Consider the following 17,500-nt stretch of genomic DNA (forward strand, 5'->3'; position numbering starts at 1 on the left):
GTGGGGCTTGCGCTTTGCATGTCAACAAATGAAATGTGGAGAAGAAACATTTCCTAAACAAAATCATGTCTGTAGGATTAGCTATTAAGCCATTCATGTTTACCCTTCTCTGTTCCCCGGTTATTCAAATCCCGAAAGATGAAGGCCAGCTCGTCCACACGTGATGTGATGGTGGCATGTGTTCTTGTGAGGCCGAGAAACACATAGAATGAGAGAAATAAAGAAAGGGTAGGGGCTTGTGTAGGGTGTGTGGGTGTGTGTGAGTGGGTATGGGTGTGTGGGTGTGGGTGTGTGGGGGGGTATAGGTGTGTGTGTGTGGGTGTGTGTGTGTGTATGTGTGTGGGGGGGTATAGGTGTGTGTGTGTGTGTGTATGTGTGTGTGTGTATGGGGGGGTATAGGTGTGTGTGTGTGGGTGTGTGTGTGTGTATGTGTGTGTGTGTATGGGGGGGGTATAGGTGTGTGGGTGTGGGTGTGGGTGTGTGTATGTGTGTGTATGTGTGTGTGTGTGTGTGTGTGTGTGTGTGTGTGTGCTGAGAGTGAGTGATGAATCTATCTGGCAGAGAACAACCACTCCCCAGCACTCACTGCCTCCACCATCTCACCTTCTGCACCCCCGCTACTACCCCAACCTCACCGTCACTACCACCCATCCTCATCCCCACACCTCCACCAACAGCACTTCATCACCCTCACTTCTACTCCCCCACTACCCACACCCCCAGCCTCTCCATCCTCACCTTCTCCACTACCCACACCCCCAGCCTCTCCATCCTCACCTTCTCCACTACCCACACCCCCAGCCTCTCCATCCTCACCTTCTCCACTACCCACACCCCCAGCCTCTCCATCCTCACCTTCTCCACTACCCACACCCCCAGCCTCTCCATCCTCACCTTCTCCACTACCCACACCCCCAGCCTCTCCATCCTCACCTTCTCCACTACCCACACCCCCAGCCTCTCCATCCTCACCTTCTCCACTACCCACACCCCCACCCTCTCCATCCTCACCTTCTCCACTACCCACACCCCCAGCCTCTCCATCCTCACCTTCTCCACTACCCACACCCCCAGCCTCTCCATCCTCACCTTCTCCACTACCCACACCCCCAGCCTCTCCATCCTCACCTTCTCCACTACCCACACCCCCAGCCTCTCCATCCTCACCTTCTCCACTACCCACACCCCCAGCCTCTCCAACCTCACCTTCTCCACTACCCACACCCCCAGCCTCTCCATCCTCACCTTCTCCACTACCCACACCCCCAGCCTCTCCAACCTCACCTTCTCCACTACCCACACCCCCAGCCTCTCCAACCTCACCTTCTGCACTACCCATAGCCTCACCCTCATCAACCTCACCTCCGTTACTCACACCCCCACCCTCTCCAACCTCACCTCCACTACCCACACCCCCACCCTCTCTAACCTCACCTCCATTACCCACACCCCCAGCCTCTCCATCCTCACCTTCTCCACTACCCACACCCCCAGCCTCTCCATCCTCACCTTCTCCATTACCCACACCCCCACCCTCTCCATCCTCACCTTCTCCACTACCCACACCCCCAGCCTCTCCATCCTCACCTTCTCCACTACCCACACCCCCACCCTCTCCATCCTCACCTTATCCACTACCCACACCCCCAGCCTCTCCATCCTCACCTTCTCCACTACCCACACCCCCAGCCTCTCCATCCTCACCTTCTCCACTACCCACACCCCCACCCTCTCCATCCTCACCTTCTCCACTACCCACACCCCCAGCCTCTCCATCCTCACCTTCTCCACTACCCACACCCCCACCCTCTCCATCCTCACCTTCTCCACTACCCACACCCCCAGCCTCTCCATCCTCACCTTCTCCACTACCCACACCCCCACCCTCTCCATCCTCACCTTCTCCACTACCCACACCCCCAGCCTCTCCATCCTCACCTTCTCCACTACCCACACCCCCAGCCTCTCCAACCTCACCTTCTCCACTACCCACACCCCCACCCTCTCCATCCTCACCTTCTCCACTACCCACACCCCCAGCCTCTCCATCCTCACCTTCTCCACTACCCACACCCCCAGCCTCTCCAACCTCACCTTCTCCACTACCCACACCCCCACCCTCTCCATCCTCACCTTCTCCACTACCCACACCCCCAGCCTCTCCATCCTCACCTTCTCCACTACCCACACCCCCAGCCTCTCCATCCTCACCTTCTCCATTACTCACACCCCCACCCTCTCCATCCTCACCTTCTCCACTACCCACACCCCCACCCTCTCCATCCTCACCTTCTCCATTACTCACACCCCCAGCCTCTCCATCCTCACCTTCTCCATTACTCACACCCCCACCCTCTCCATCCTCACCTTCTCCACTACCCACACCCCCAGCCTCTCCATCCTCACCTTCTCCATTACTCACACCCCCACCCTCTCCATCCTCACCTTCTCCATTACTCACACCCCCAGCCTCTCCATCCTCACCTTCTCCATTACTCACACCCCCACCCTCTCCATCCTCACCTTCTCCATTACCCACACCCCCACCCTCTCCATCCTCACCTTCTCCACTACCCACACCCCCAGCCTCTCCATCCTCACCTTCTCCACTACCCACACCCCCAGCCTCTCCATCCTCACCTTCTCCACTACCCACACCCCCAGCCTCTCCATCCTCACCTTCTCCACTACCCACACCCCCACCCTCTCCATCCTCACCTTCTCCACTACCCACACCCCCACCCTCTCCATCCTCACCTTCTCCACTACCCACACCCCCAGCCTCTCCATCCTCACCTTCTCCACTACCCACACCCCCAGCCTCTCCATCCTCACCTTCTCCACTACCCACACCCCCAGCCTCTCCATCCTCACCTTCTCCACTACCCACACCCCCAGCCTCTCCATCCTCACCTTCTCCACTACCCACACCCCCAGCCTCTCCATCCTCACCTTCTCCACTACCCACACCCCCACCCTCTCCATCCTCACCTTCTCCACTACCCACACCCCCACCCTCTCCATCCTCACCTTCTCCACTACCCACACCCCCAGCCTCTCCATCCTCACCTTCTCCACTACCCACACCCCCACCCTCTCCATCCTCACCTTCTCCACTACCCACACCCCCAGCCTCTCCAACCTCACCTTCTCCACTACCCACACCCCCAGCCTCTCCATCCTCACCTTCTCCACTACCCACACCCCCAGCCTCTCCATCCTCACCTTCTCCACTACCCACACCCCCACCCTCTCCATCCTCACCTTCTCCACTACCCACACCCCCAGCCTCTCCATCCTCACCTTCTCCACTACCCACACCCCCAGCCTCTCCATCCTCACCTTCTCCACTACCCACACCCCCAGCCTCTCCATCCTCACCTTCTCCACTACCCACACCCCCAGCCTCTCCATCCTCACCTTCTCCACTACCCACACCCCCAGCCTCTCCATCCTCACCTTCTCCACTACCCACACCCCCAGCCTCTCCATCCTCACCTTCTCCACTACCCACACCCCCAGCCTCTCCATCCTCACCTTCTCCACTACCCACACCCCAGCCTCTCCATCCTCACCTTCTCCACTACCCACACCCCCAGCCTCTCCATCCTCACCTTCTCCACTACCCACACCCCCAGCCTCTCCATCCTCACCTTCTCCACTACCCACACCCCCAGCCTCTCCATCCTCACCTTCTCCACTACCCACACCCCCAGCCTCTCCATCCTCACCTTCTCCACTACCCACACCCCCACCCTCTCCATCCTCACCTTCTCCACTACCCACACCCCCAGCCTCTCCATCCTCACCTTCTCCACTACCCACACCCCCAGCCTCTCCATCCTCACCTTCTCCACTACCCACACCCCCACCCTCTCCATCCTCACCTTCTCCACTACCCACACCCCCAGCCTCTCCATCCTCACCTTCTCCACTACCCACACCCCCAGCCTCTCCATCCTCACCTTCTCCACTACCCACACCCTTACTTCCACCACCACCACCAGCTGCAGCTACCTTTCTGCTCAGCACCCCCACACTTTATTTATTCATGCTGTTTTCCGGAAGCAGTGTAATGACTGAATTTACACCTGATTCCCGCAACGAGTGGCCAAGCTGCCCATCAGCCGCCAGGGCCCCCCTGATTTGTGGAGCTTTGTTTTTATTTGCCTTCGAGAGAGGAACCACTCCTGGCCCTGAGCCATCTGTTGGTGCGCTGGGAATCTGTTCTGGGGCCCCAGACTGGCCTGACACCTGGCAGTTAAGAGCTCCATGATGAAGTCTGCAGAAATAAGGACAATATTGTTTGCCTTGCTTCTGGAAAATAGTTTCTATCACCATGAGTATTTATATAAATAGCTACCAACTGCACTACCACTTCTACTACTACTATTTCTTGTTATACTTACTAAAACTAATAATAGTAGCCATAGTAGTATTAATAATCACCATTTTATTCTAAATCTTCAACCCATTTATGTAAATTGCTCCTATTCAAACAAATGTGCTTTTAGTGTTTATCTCTGGTGGAACTATAATATGCATAATTCATGTGGCGAGAGGAAAAAGAAAGCACCCCACGTTAGCCATCCGTCGCCTGCCTCGCCAATAGTGACATGATTACCAAATCTGAGCGGGTCGTCACTTTTTGGGAGCGTCTGATCTGCCTCCAGTCACAATTAATCTGAACGCAAAAGCATGCGGAAGCGCGGCAGTGGGAAATCGCCCGAGGAATGCTAACCGTGGCCGGGCAGAGCGAGCGCCAGCAGATAGCCTTAACGGGTCTTCCTCTGCGCATCTGTGGGAGATGGCCGGCATGAATTGTGCGGCTCTCCTTCTGAAATGTTCCACTCATGCAGCGTGAGCGTCTCGCCAGCGCTGTGGCCTGAGGGGAGCCGAGCGGGACGGTGAGCCTGGGCCAAGGCGCACGCTCGCAGACGGAGGCACAACCGCAGAAGTGCTTTAGCTGTAGAGGTCTTGGCTTTCGCTGTTTTCCCTAGACTGTTGCTTCGTGAGGACTCTTTTGTCTTCTCCTAGCCTGTTCACTCACAGGTCCTCCCGCCATGTCCACCGTGGGGAGTTCTGGAAAGCGCCGCGTCTTTGTAAATAAGCCTGAAATTGTGCCGGGCGGGGCAGCGGGGCTTCCAGACGGGCGCAGCTCTCCTGCAGCTCTCTGCCGGGTGGAGATACTGGGGCTAGCCGCGGTGGCGAGAGGCCTCTCCAAGCTCCCGCTGGGGCCCAGGACCTGGCAGCCGGCGGCGGCGGGACAGGCGGTGGCTTTGGGATCCCACATGCGTGGCGGGAGGAGGCAGTGGGGTTGGGGTCCGATGGCACGTGGAGCTGGCTGGCAGTGTGGCACGTTTAGGACTCGCCTGGAGCTGGGACCGCCAGCGCTGCGTCGGCGGCTCTGCTGGGGGTTTCCCATTGTGGAGGAGCCAGGGAGTGGTGTGTAGCCTGTCTCGTCTGCCTGCACGGGGCTGTTAAACCCTCTCGCCACGTCCATGGCCACGTCGCCGCACCATCACCCCCACCCATCCTGGAAGGTATCAGTGCTGAGAGCTGCTCAGTACTGCCTCCACCTCTGGATCCTTCCGCTGACCCTCAGCCACCCGCCTTTGACACAACTCTCAGCAGCTCCGCACTTCTAATACACGCTGTTAATTGCTGTGCTTTTCATACTACAGAGGAGGATACAAGACTTAGAATCTCCTCATACATCAAGAGAATGGAAGTAAAATTATAAGCAATATGGGACATAGGCAGTGAGAGGGATATTAGAATAGTTTTGTTTTTTGTGAAGTCTCTCACACACACACACACACACACACACACACACACACACACACACAGTGTGAGTCGCATGGCCGCCTCAGTGACAAAGACTCTCTCCATCTCCCTTTTGTTATTCTAATGAATAATGGCCAAATGAAAAGCATGATTAGTATTAGCTTTAAAGTGCTGCTCTGTTCCACAGGGATAAAAGGAGGAAGACAAAAGCCAGCAAGGCAAAGGCAGAAAGATGAATTCCTGAAATGGGAGCTGGAATAATTGCTCAGCTTCATCTGGGCTTGAGTTTAATACGGCACCGTTCCCCTTCTGCCCTACGCACCAGCACCACACCACACCAGTGTAAAGAGGCTTAAAGACTGGACGTCAATTGGCCTCTGTTTGTTTTAATATAGCAGGTAGAGAAAAGTGTGTGCATGCACGCGTACGTGTGTGTGTGTGTGTGTGTGTGTGTGTGCGCGTGTGTGTGCGTGTTTCATGTACACGTGTGTGTGTGTGTGTGTGTGTGTGTGTGTGTGTGTGTGTGTGTGTGTGTGTGTGCGCGTTTCATGTACGTGTGTGTGTGTGTGTGTGTGTGTGTGTGTGTGTGTGTGTGTGTGTGTGTGTGTGTGTGTGTGTGTGTGTGTGTGTGTGTGCACGTGTCCGTGTGTGAGAGAGAGAGAATGATACAGTGCAGCATTTGCAAGCAAAATGCGCTAGTAGTAGTTGACCTCAGCACTGGAATAAGTTAACCTTGACTCAGGCACTCTCAGCATCTAGTGAGGGAGCACCAGGGACGCAGTGAAAGTATGGTGGCACAACAAAGCTCTTTGTTTAGGCTTAATTACCAACTTATCTACTCTTAAGAATTATTCTGCTTTCAGGACATACCCAGAGCCCGTTTGCCTTACCTTATGCTGCCACCATATATCTACATGTCTATGTCTCTACTCTCTCTCTCTCTCTCTCTCTCTCTCTCTCTCAATATATATATATATATGAAGCACTTTGCTTACACAGCTGATGAAGGACCTCTGTTTCTGTCTCTCTGGAAACACTCTGTACTTCGCTACAATTTTGAATATCTCTACATCTCTTACTACCGTACACTGCAGTTAGTCACCTAGAATCTTCTTCACAGATTTATCTGTACATTCATACGTACATATATATGTACTTATGAATGTATGTATGTATGTTTTTGCCTCAGAAGACACACACAAATTAACTCTAAATCTCCAGAGAATCTAAAATATGTATAACTCTTCATTAGCTTGTATGATTTAATGCCAAATTATAGAAATTATGCTGCCATCCATGCATTTAATTGGACATTTGTAAATGAATTATTAATGTAGTAACATATAGTGCTTTTTCTGGTTTGTTTTTTTCTTGTTAGAGATGACATCATCTGAGAATTCCCAATGCTTCCATTTCATGACTTTTTATGGCATTATTATTATTATTATTATTATTGTTGTTGTTGTTGTTGTTGTTGTTATTATTATTATTATTATTATTATTATTATTATTATTATTATTATTATTATTATTATTATTATAGCTATAGAACAGTTGGTTTAATGTTGGCATTTACAATAAGCCTCACTATTTCCACTTATTATTATTTAATTAATGTTGTTATTTGAATTTCAATGATCCAGGAATCTATTAGTGGAAGAAAAGCTCGCTAGATTATGTTTTTTTATTGAAACTGTCAAATGTTCACAAGCAAGTGGGTATTTTGCATGTGAAGCAGCTAACAGGCCAGATGCTTTAATGTAATACTGACTCTAATGGCCAGTCCTGCGTGCTGTTGCAGAATGAGCATTCAGAGTCATTGGTCTCCCTCTTCGAGCTTGCGAACAGGCCTGTCTGACTCCCGTTTGGAGCTAATATTTCTCTGTCACTGCACAGGGTGCCAAGTGGCCATGTTGTGACACAGGAGAGGAGCACTGAGGAGAAGAACCTCCGCCTTCTCGATATGATGTCTGAGCAGGGAGTGGGGGAGCACGGGGGGGGGGGCATTGAGGGTAGTCTCCAGGCTCCACAGTCACACGGATCCCACAAATCGCTTCATAATCCCCTCCAGACAGGGGGAGGGGAAAAAAAACATTAAGTAATTGTAGACAGGAAGTCGGCACTTAATTATTTAGAGGCGTTATCAATGCAGCAGGGAAAGCAGTGGGGGGGGGGGGGATTCCAGCTCTTTCTCCTTCAGTCGGATACCTTTAGGGATAGGAGGTGAGCAGCCATCGTCTTCTCATATTCTCTAATGCAAAGAGTAAATGGCAGCTTGTCAATAAAAGACCATTTCATGTCATTTATTACCCCACACTTCCTCATTGCGCTGTACAGAGCAATTTGGATGACAGTTACGGCATTGTTTCGCTGTGTGTTAGCCACGCACTACAAACGGGCTAGCCGAGCGCGGAGGGCCGCACGCTAAAATGACTGAAGTTCTTTCTCACGCTCGCGCTTTTTTTTGTCTCCCTCTTTATTTATTTATTTATTTATTTATCTTGTCTTTTTATTGAAGTTTCATATTCCTTAACCAGACTTACAGTGCCCCCTTCAGTCAGTAGGAGAATGAGAGAGGAAGAAATTGAAATCCAGAAGATATTTATATTTAAGGATGACCATGTACTGATTGTGATTTTAATGACATTTGAGGCATCACAAGCTGGAGAAAACAAATCAAATGTTGCTTATTATAATAGGTGTTGTTTCAGGATTTTTCTCTGGTCTGTTGTTTCAGTATCTAAACACAAATATACCACCACTTACTTAGATGTTCTACATGATTAAATTGACAAATTATAGTTTCTTTCATGTTATGCTTTTGTCCGTTTTATTAAGGGCCTAATCAATAGAATTAGCTTGGAACCTGTGGTTGCTTGTGAATAATTACTTAAGTATATCGCTCCAAGAGGTTGAAATATACAGCCAAAAATTTACTCAGCATCACAGTAAATGAAGGTTCTTGACCATGGCAGAGCGGGGCGGCAGGACTAGCCACAGAAGGCACCGCGCAGTGCTGGGCTACTCAGGTTTAGTATGCTCGACAGAATTCTTTACTTAACCCAAACACAGTTCAGTGTTCTGAAACCATTGATCTGGCTTTGGGTTTAAGAGCGGGTGTCTGGAAGGCATACTAACCAGGCAGGGTGGTGTATGGTGCGTTTCAGTGCAGGTTTGTGAAACCGGAAATAGTTTGCTCAGTCTCGTTAACAATTTTTGCTGTTTTTACTGTTTAGATGAACTTGTCATAAAAGGGATTATTATTATTATTATTTATTATTATTATTATTATTAATAATATTACTAGGGGGGTTGCATTGGTATTATTTACTTGGCAGTTAATGGAGTTTTACATTAAAAAAAATTTGTTATTTGTATTGTGTATTTGTACACTTTAGTCATTTGGACTTCTATAACAAAATTAGATGACTGTTCAACTTTGTTACACTCAACTTAATCTAAATATATGAATTTTTTGCAAGTAACAAAAATGAACTTCACCGTGTTTTGAGGATTTTTCTGACGGCCCTGTACTGTCTCTCGGGTGTGCGGGGGGAGGCAGGTGGGACTGATGCAGCTCTGGCGGGACACGCAGGAGGATGGAGAGAGCAGTTGACCGCACGCCTCACTCTGTGCTGCTTTTTGCAGGTCTGCAGCCTCACACCAACTACAGCTTCCTGCTCACAGCCTGCACGGCCGCAGGCTGCAGAGCAGGTCAGCCATCTACGGGCCGCACGCTGCAAGACGCACCGGCAGGTAAGTGTGTCCCCATGCGGCCGACACACAACCAACACTTCTCGTCCATTATCTGCCACTGCATTTTCTTTGTCTCTTTTACTTTTTGATTTTACTTCTCAGCTTTCAAAAGCTGAGGGCTCTTCACGCACCACCCCGAATCATACTGTTACTATTCATGTACCGCGTCTCCACGAGTGTTTGTTGCAGAGTTGCAGCTGGTGCTCCCTGCCTCAACTGCCCATTCCCACCCCCAGGCGTGTGGGCGGTCCCCAGGCACGTGCTGCTGAACAGCACAGCGGTGGAGCTCTTCTGGACCACACCGTCCAAGCCTCACGGCCTCCTCGCCCGCTACCGCCTCCTCCGCGACGGACAGCTCATCTTCGCCGGCGGCCCGGACGCGAGCTGCTACGTGGATGCCGGCCTGCGCCCAGGCACCAGGTCTCGTGTCGTGCTCCATGTTTAATGAACAGCGTCGGCCACCGATTATCAATCACGCCCAATTTTCAGGGTGACTTTTCTAGAAGAGTCCCTCCCCTCCCCGCAGAGGAGCCTTTGGTACCAAAGCGTGGAGAGTTTTAAAGGGGACGAAGCAGGCAGAGACAGCAAATAGGAGACTGTCTTACCTCAGAAGGGGCCTGACGATCCAGGGCAGCTAGGCAGCCAGGGAGAAGTGGCCCGGCGAGACGCACAGTGAGCAGAGCTCTAGCAAATGTGTGCAGATATATGAAGGGTTGCGGTTCCTGCCATCACACGTCTTTGATAGCAGGAAACGGTAGCAATTTTTATGACGAGTGTTGCTGTCATTACTGTCAAATTTGGTTCTCTATTTTAGTAAATTTGCTGTTGTTGGTTGAAAGGGAACTATGGCAAGCTTCACATACGTTTAAATGTTTAACTGTTTTGATTTATATATTAACTGAATAATGTGAATAATGAATTTTTTATGCTGCTTCTGATACCCTGAAATAATCATTTGAAATGTAAAAAACTATGATCACATACATTTGGAAAGAGAGCTCAAAACAAGATTTATTTATTTAAGGTAAATTTATAATATTAGTAATCTACAAAGAAAAACTGCCAATTCAAATTTTTAAATATGTTTTTATATCAGCAATTTTCAGCAGTTTTAATAGCATGCCATTTCATCATAAAGACACAAAATGCTACAATCCCATGTTTAATCTAAATTTCCACACATATTGTTATTACTTTATCAGTAATTAATGTTAATAATTCATAGCATTTTGAAGTTCCTTTCTGTATGTTTTGCAAATTTTAATGTTCATAAGCATTAGTTTTGAATATCTGATTTTTTTGTGTGTAATCAAAAATGCATTTTGAGGCTGCTCTGTAATCACACACACAAATACACACAAACACACACACACACACACTCAGTGTATGCTTTTGGATTGTTTTGTTTATGCAATATAGTGAGTAAATATTTGAAAAGGTTGGCAGTGTCATATAAGCAGCTTAAGATACAATATAAATCTGTTTGTTTTCATTATGTTATCTATAGAGAGAGATGAGGTAATGCTCAAGTTGGTATTCAGGGCTTCACCACTCATTCTCATGTGTGTAGATATGGGTTTTTCCATTTTTTTAATTCCACACCAACAGCACAGATTTGAGGTGTCAAAGCTGTCGGGGCCCCTGATTGGACAGTTATATTGGGTCACCAGGTCTCCAGTCCCTCAAACACCCCCCCCTTCCCCCTTTTAACCCGTCGGTTTGTTTATAGTTTAAATTGTGGCTTCAGATAGGTTCTCGGTGAGGCATGACGTTTAATTTGCCATAATTCCAGATGACCTGCCAAAAGGCATTCCTCTCGATGCTTCTCGGCCCCTCGCTCTTTCTTCGTCCAATTTAGCTCAGCGTGAAGAGCTACAAAGGTGGCCAACCACTTCATTATTTGCAGAGGCTACACGTTGACGCGCAGAAGGGCTAACCAGGGGGTGCTCTCATCGATTATTTATGACAGTGTTGATTAGCTGTCACATACCTCACTATTGTAGAAAGTCTGTCTGATGAGTGAAATATTAAGGCCCTCCACTCCACACACACACACACACACACACACACACACACACACACTCTCTCTCTCACACACACACACACACACACACACACACACACACACACACACAGTCACTTATCCCACGCCCCACTCCCGTCACAGCTCTTGGTGAACCTGCTGGCTACGAACCACTTCTTTTGATGCAGCACAGGGTGCCTCTTAAATCTCAAGCACACACTCGTGCCTGCACACACATGCAAGAACACACACACACTCACTATTGCCTGTTTATCCACAGCTGTACCCAGTTGTCTCTTACAGGACATCTTGTGCTTGTTGAGTATGAATATGTGCGTAAAATGTCTTCGGTGACAAATCTGCACCGCTAATGCATTTTATTGCTGGTGATGAGAGCAGTATATGATGGCTGATGGGCTTATTCCAAAGGGATAGTGCTGGAACAATAGTTAATGTGGAGGTATTAATGGCTGTGTATGGAGTTTATGGCAAATTAAAAGCCTCCAGTGTTCAACATGACCCACTTACACTGGCAGGGCAGACCTTCACATTGCCTCCTTTTCCTGTTTAAAAGCTAAATCTGTCTTGTGAAGTCATGTATGTCTTAAAAGAGCTTCCCTCTGAGCATTTTAGAACCTGTGCACCATCGCGTGCACACAAGCACGCGTGCTCTCTCTCTCACTTTCGCTCGCGCTCTCTGTCTCGTTCTCTCATCTCCCACCACCCACCCCCAAACCTATTCATATGCATGTCTGCGTCTGTGGAGGCACTGGTCAACATTGCATTGACACTGTCATGTGGTTAATGGCATCACACTTTATTGATCCATTCAGGAGTTTTAGGCAGCACTGTTAAAGTGAAATTAACGGCAAGCTTTTCCATTAGAGAATCTGAAGCATTTTTGGTGGGGAAGATGCAATTTAATATAAAGGATGTCAAAAATATACTGTTTTTAACTATTTAAGGAGCTATGTAATAGATCAGACTTGTGCCAGAAAGGAGTTCTTTAACTTATTTTTAAACACTTTTACTTTGATTTCAAATATAAGAAAAGCAGAAGCCACACTATCTCAAACAGTGCTTCAGCTTGCAGAGGGATCCAGACCTCTGAAGCTTCCAGCACGGTCATGCTGCCTTCCACAGCCCTGTGTGGAAACAAGCTGTGGGAACACAGTCCACGCTGCCCGTACACCTTTAATGTTCTCTGATCGTAAAACATCATTCTCAATATTCACGCACTGGGAGCTAATGGCTGTTGCTCCTTTGACCACGGGGCAGCTTCGGGTCGCCTGTGTAGGGCACGTGGGCGCAAGGCCGCATTGCGCTGGCATCGTGTGTCCTGCCTCCAGGCTGGAGCTGTGTCTTACCTTCTGATCGTTTCCTGCAGGTACGTGTATAAGCTGGAGGCCAGCACAGGGGGCGGGAGCAGCCTGAGCAGCCCCTATGTGATCCGGACACCCGTCTCCTCCCCCGAGGGGATCCCCGCTCCGCATAACATCAGCGTAGTGGGCCCGCGCTCCGTCTTCGTCGTCTGGTCACCCCCAGGTAGCGTTCGTGCCTTAGCGGGCCTTACGCTTTGCGCTCACTGGCAGTCGGTCCGATGCTACATTTATCTGTGCTTTGGTTAGCGAAAGGGTCAGTAGGAGGCGCTCACACACTGAGCACACTGGGGACTATAACCAGAGCTCAGGGCGGGGCTGGGCCCTAACATTAGTGTGGTTTAATATGAACAGTTCAAAGCAGCATTACGCTGTGGCACATGCTGCTTTTGACTGTGGTGAAGGTGATGCTGATGGTGAAGGTGATGGTGATGGTGATGTATTTGCCTGTTCTGTTTCTTTTATCACCTCAGTTTTCATTTTGTTTCTATATAGTTGATTCTACATTTGAGCATTTCAGTTTCTGCTGGAAACTTGTTACAGAGCCCACTGAACCGAAAAAAAGTTAATAGTAAGTTAAAGCTAGCAAGGGCCATCTTTACTGCAATAAGACCACGGTAACAGCTCCGCATATTCTCATCTTTAGCCACTATAGCATTTTCACATCCACCGTTTCACATCACCGTTAAATATGCCACCTTACAGCTCATCGCTCCGAAGGAATCTAAAGTATACGGGTCATTCCTCTTCCGTTTGCTTTTTCACAAACATTCAAAATTGTAACATATAAACTTAGAGTTGATATCAGTAAGGATGACCCCATGCAAAATTCCAACATTAAATTCCAGCATCCTTTTCTCTCCTTCCCTCCCTCTCCCTTTCTGTCTCTCACACCCCTCCCCCATCTCTCTCTCTCTCTCTCTCTCTCTCACTATCCCCCTCCTCATCCTCAGTGTCTGTTTCAGCGGCAGTTGACACAAACTCATTCCCATTCAAGCCCAGTGCATTCACACCTATTACACTGTCCACCTGCTGCGCGTGGGAGCTGGGGAGAGGATAAAGAAAGGGCAGGAGTGTGACCAGCCGCGTGCTGCTGTCAGGCTCTGCCGAGCGCGCGTGCGAGCGTCGGCCTGTATATTCATGCCTTCCAGCGCCGCTGATTGTCTGCCTCAGATGGTCCATCTTTTGTTATTATTGTCTCATTATGCTCCCTTCCTGTGAGGGGAACCTGTTCAGAGGCCTCAATTACCCCTTAAGAGGCCCTAACAGGCCCCGGTGGCCACTGCAAACATTTACATAGCCCACATTACTTACTGACTTTACATTCGAAGAGGCAAAAAAAAAAAAACTAACTAACTTCTATGGCTATAAAGTCCAATCTCTCATGCTTGGTTAGGTGCGAATGGTGAGCGCAGACCGCACAGGAGAGCTTGCCTGCACCTGTCGGAGGAGGGCTGGGGCCATCTACCTCCTCTTTCCTGCTGTGTCATTATTTCTTGTTAGATGCTCATTCGAGTTGAAAGTGAGGGAAAACTCCAAAGTCCGTGATTAGTTGTAAATAATAGAACTTAAGGACCTGTGCGATTGAACTTCTCTGGCAGGGAAGCCCTGATCAAAGCTCGCTCTAATGTGAGCAGGGTTTGTGTCTTGGGCAAAAGACTACATCTGCTCAGGGAGACGGCAATGAAGGAAGCTGAATAATTTAACTTTTTCATTTGTAAAGATAATCAGGCCGCTCGGAATACATCGCAGGCCTCATAAATGTTGAAGAACCTATCAGCCTGCAGTTGCTGTAAATTATGAAAGGCGCCAGTGATGGGAATATTAACCAAGCACTCACACCAGGGCCCTGGATCTCGCACTCCAAATGTGTCGTGGCAGACTTTCAGATGGAGTGGGTTGTGTGTGTGTGTGTGTGTGTGTGTGTGTGTGTGTGTGTGTGTGTATCTGTGTCTGTGTTTGTATGTGTGCGTGCATGTGAGCAAAGAAGCAGTGGGAACCAGTTTAGAAAACATCATCTTGGCACACAGCTAGTTTATAAAAAGGACTGTTACTTTGCAAAGTTCCATATCACAGCACATTCTCTTTCTGACTAGCTGAACTGTGACTCATCCAATCCACAGTGCTATTGTTTTGTTTTTGTTTGATTTTTGTTTTTTTGGTGTTTTTCTTTGCTTTATTTTGAAGCATAGACTCGGTTTGGTGTTGGGTTATGTTCCCAGAGCTGGCAGCAGATGGGAGGGGGCTGTGGTTCTCTGCAGGCACACGCTGACAGGGACCTACTGCAGTGGAGTTCTTACTTACCACTAACCATATATAGACTTGTGTTAATTAAAAATTGCTCATCTCCAGACTCACTGTCACTAAACTTCCTCAGTCACATGGGAGTCAGTGTGCCATTTCTTTGTAAATGTGACCATGTCTTTAATGCGTGTTCTCAGGGGCATATAATACAAGTCTTCCTGTGGAGTACGATGTCCTGCTAAACGCCGGTACGGAGCGGCCCCTGGTCCGGCGGGCCGGTCAGGACCGGTTCCTGGTGCTTGACGGACTGGACCCCTACACGAGTTACGACATCCGGGTGCAGGCATGCCAAGCAGGTAATAGCCAGCATCCCCTTACATGCCCGTACCCACTGGGTTCAACCCAGCCAGGTCAGCCAGTGCAGCAGGACACAGTGCTGACAGACCCAGTGGCCTCCAGCTGAGCCGGTGGTGAACTGAGAGATTTTACACAGTTAACAGTGCTGAATGAAACTGCATGGAAGTGTTATATTCAAACCATTTGTTACGTTTAGGTTTAGACAGGGGTTTCATGGTTTTGTTTTTTGCTGATGAGGTTCAAGGGTTTTTTGGATGAAGTAATTTGGCTGATATTGTGTGTGTGTGTGTGTGCGCGTGTGTGTGTGTGTGTGTGTGTGTGTGTGTGTGTGTGTGTGTGTCCATGCAGACGGCTGTGGGGCAGGCCCAGGCGTTTCTGTGCAAACACCTGAAGCAGTCCCCCAGGCTCTGGACCCTCCCGTGCTGAGAGCAGCTGCAGCTACAGTTGTTGAAGTGCACTGGAGTCCCCCTCATAAGCCCAACGGCCTGCTCACCACATACCTCATATACAGGTACCACAGACTTACCTTATACACACAAGTAAAACACCTGCATGCTCACACACCCACACATACACACTCTTGCATGTGCACATGTATCTTGTGTGTCTGTAAAGTCTCTTCTCTGAAGTCCAGTGGATGATTAGTCAAAGATTCGCGTGTGTGAGTGTATGAATGTATTTGGGGTGGATGGGGGTTGTATGTATCAGGATTTGTATGTATCAGGAGTTCTTTAGATAAGACTCTTTAAATCCCTTAATTGTTTAGGAAATACATGTTTTGAACTATATGGTGAAAGAGGTGCAAGAATGACTCAAATGAGAACAGAGAAATTAGCAGTGAGTTCCCAGCTCTGGGGGCTGTGCTGGTTGTGCTGTGCGTCCTCGAAAGCATTTGAACAGGCCATTACGGAGTTGGCGTGTAACCCGGTAAACAGTAATTATGTCGTGACCTTGAGGTGAGCAGGGTGAACACAGTTGGTCACACTTGTCAACGTTTGACAGTGGAGGTGCGCACGGCGATATGTAGAGTGCTTATATATGGGTATCAAAGCCATGTCAGAGGGGCACAGTTGGAATGAGAGTGTTTGCGTGTGGTGGGGGGTTACTGCAGCACTTGTGATGGGCAGCTCTAAATGGGGGCTGACATGGCCCTGCTGACATCGATTATTCCAGGCACACTCCAATCCACTGGAAAGAGCGGTATTAAACAGGATGCGGCTACTCGTCCTCCCGGCACTGAGCGAGCGAGCAAGCGAACTTACACTGACATGGCACAATTACGTCAGCGTCAACAGGCACTACTGCTACCACCCCTCCGCTGGAGGGGCGTCACGATTCCACATGAGGGACCTGCTAACTTCATCATTATATACTCTCTCTTGCTCCCTCTTACACACACACACACACACACACACACACACCCCAACACATAGCTCACACTTTCTGCACATGCTATCGTGTCCTTGCAAAAGCCACAACCAAACAAACTTCCAATTTTCCTGTTCCCAAAATCATTTTTTAGCGAAGGCAGATTCACTTGGCTTCATTCAGATAAATGCCATGCTCTAAGAAACCTGCCAACCCGAGCAGTGGGCTCAGTAAGCAGCCCGGAAAAGTGCTCCCACCCTCCTCCTTGCTGTGTCCGCTTCCCACCCTCCTCCACGTGTGTCCGCTTCCCGCCAGGGCTTTAGTCAAGGGCAGCATGCCGTGTTGACCAATGTCATCCATATGCGAGGTCAGAGCAGCCTAAGCCGCCATAAGTCTTGAAGAAATATCATTAGCATACCCGCAGAGGCCTGGCGCTCCGAGCGCACGTGGCTGGATTTGATCCGAGCTCTGATTTGGGATCGGATAAACGTGGGCAAATTTGGCACGCAGACGCACACCCGGAGAGCGGCAGGAGAATCCGCCGCTGGCTTAAAATGACTTGATATGTCGCCGTGCCTGTTTATAG

General features: G+C 49.3%; 1 protein-coding gene across 1 annotated transcript in view; it reads left to right on the forward strand.

Annotated features, from left to right (window-relative positions):
* ush2a (Usher syndrome 2A (autosomal recessive, mild)) overlaps window positions 1-17,500 on the forward strand; it is a 172,771-nt gene that overhangs the window by 126,294 nt on the left and 28,977 nt on the right. The window contains exons 55-59 of the mRNA XM_035532480.1: window positions 9,436-9,543; window positions 9,780-9,963; window positions 12,954-13,111; window positions 15,387-15,545; window positions 15,895-16,057. Coding sequence (XP_035388373.1) covers window positions 9,436-9,543; window positions 9,780-9,963; window positions 12,954-13,111; window positions 15,387-15,545; window positions 15,895-16,057 — 772 coding nt within the window. The remainder of the gene's footprint in view (window positions 1-9,435; window positions 9,544-9,779; window positions 9,964-12,953; window positions 13,112-15,386; window positions 15,546-15,894; window positions 16,058-17,500) is intronic.

This window comes from Electrophorus electricus, chromosome 13, assembly GCF_013358815.1.
Source record: "Electrophorus electricus isolate fEleEle1 chromosome 13, fEleEle1.pri, whole genome shotgun sequence".
Classification (NCBI taxonomy): Eukaryota; Metazoa; Chordata; class Actinopteri; order Gymnotiformes; family Gymnotidae; genus Electrophorus; species Electrophorus electricus.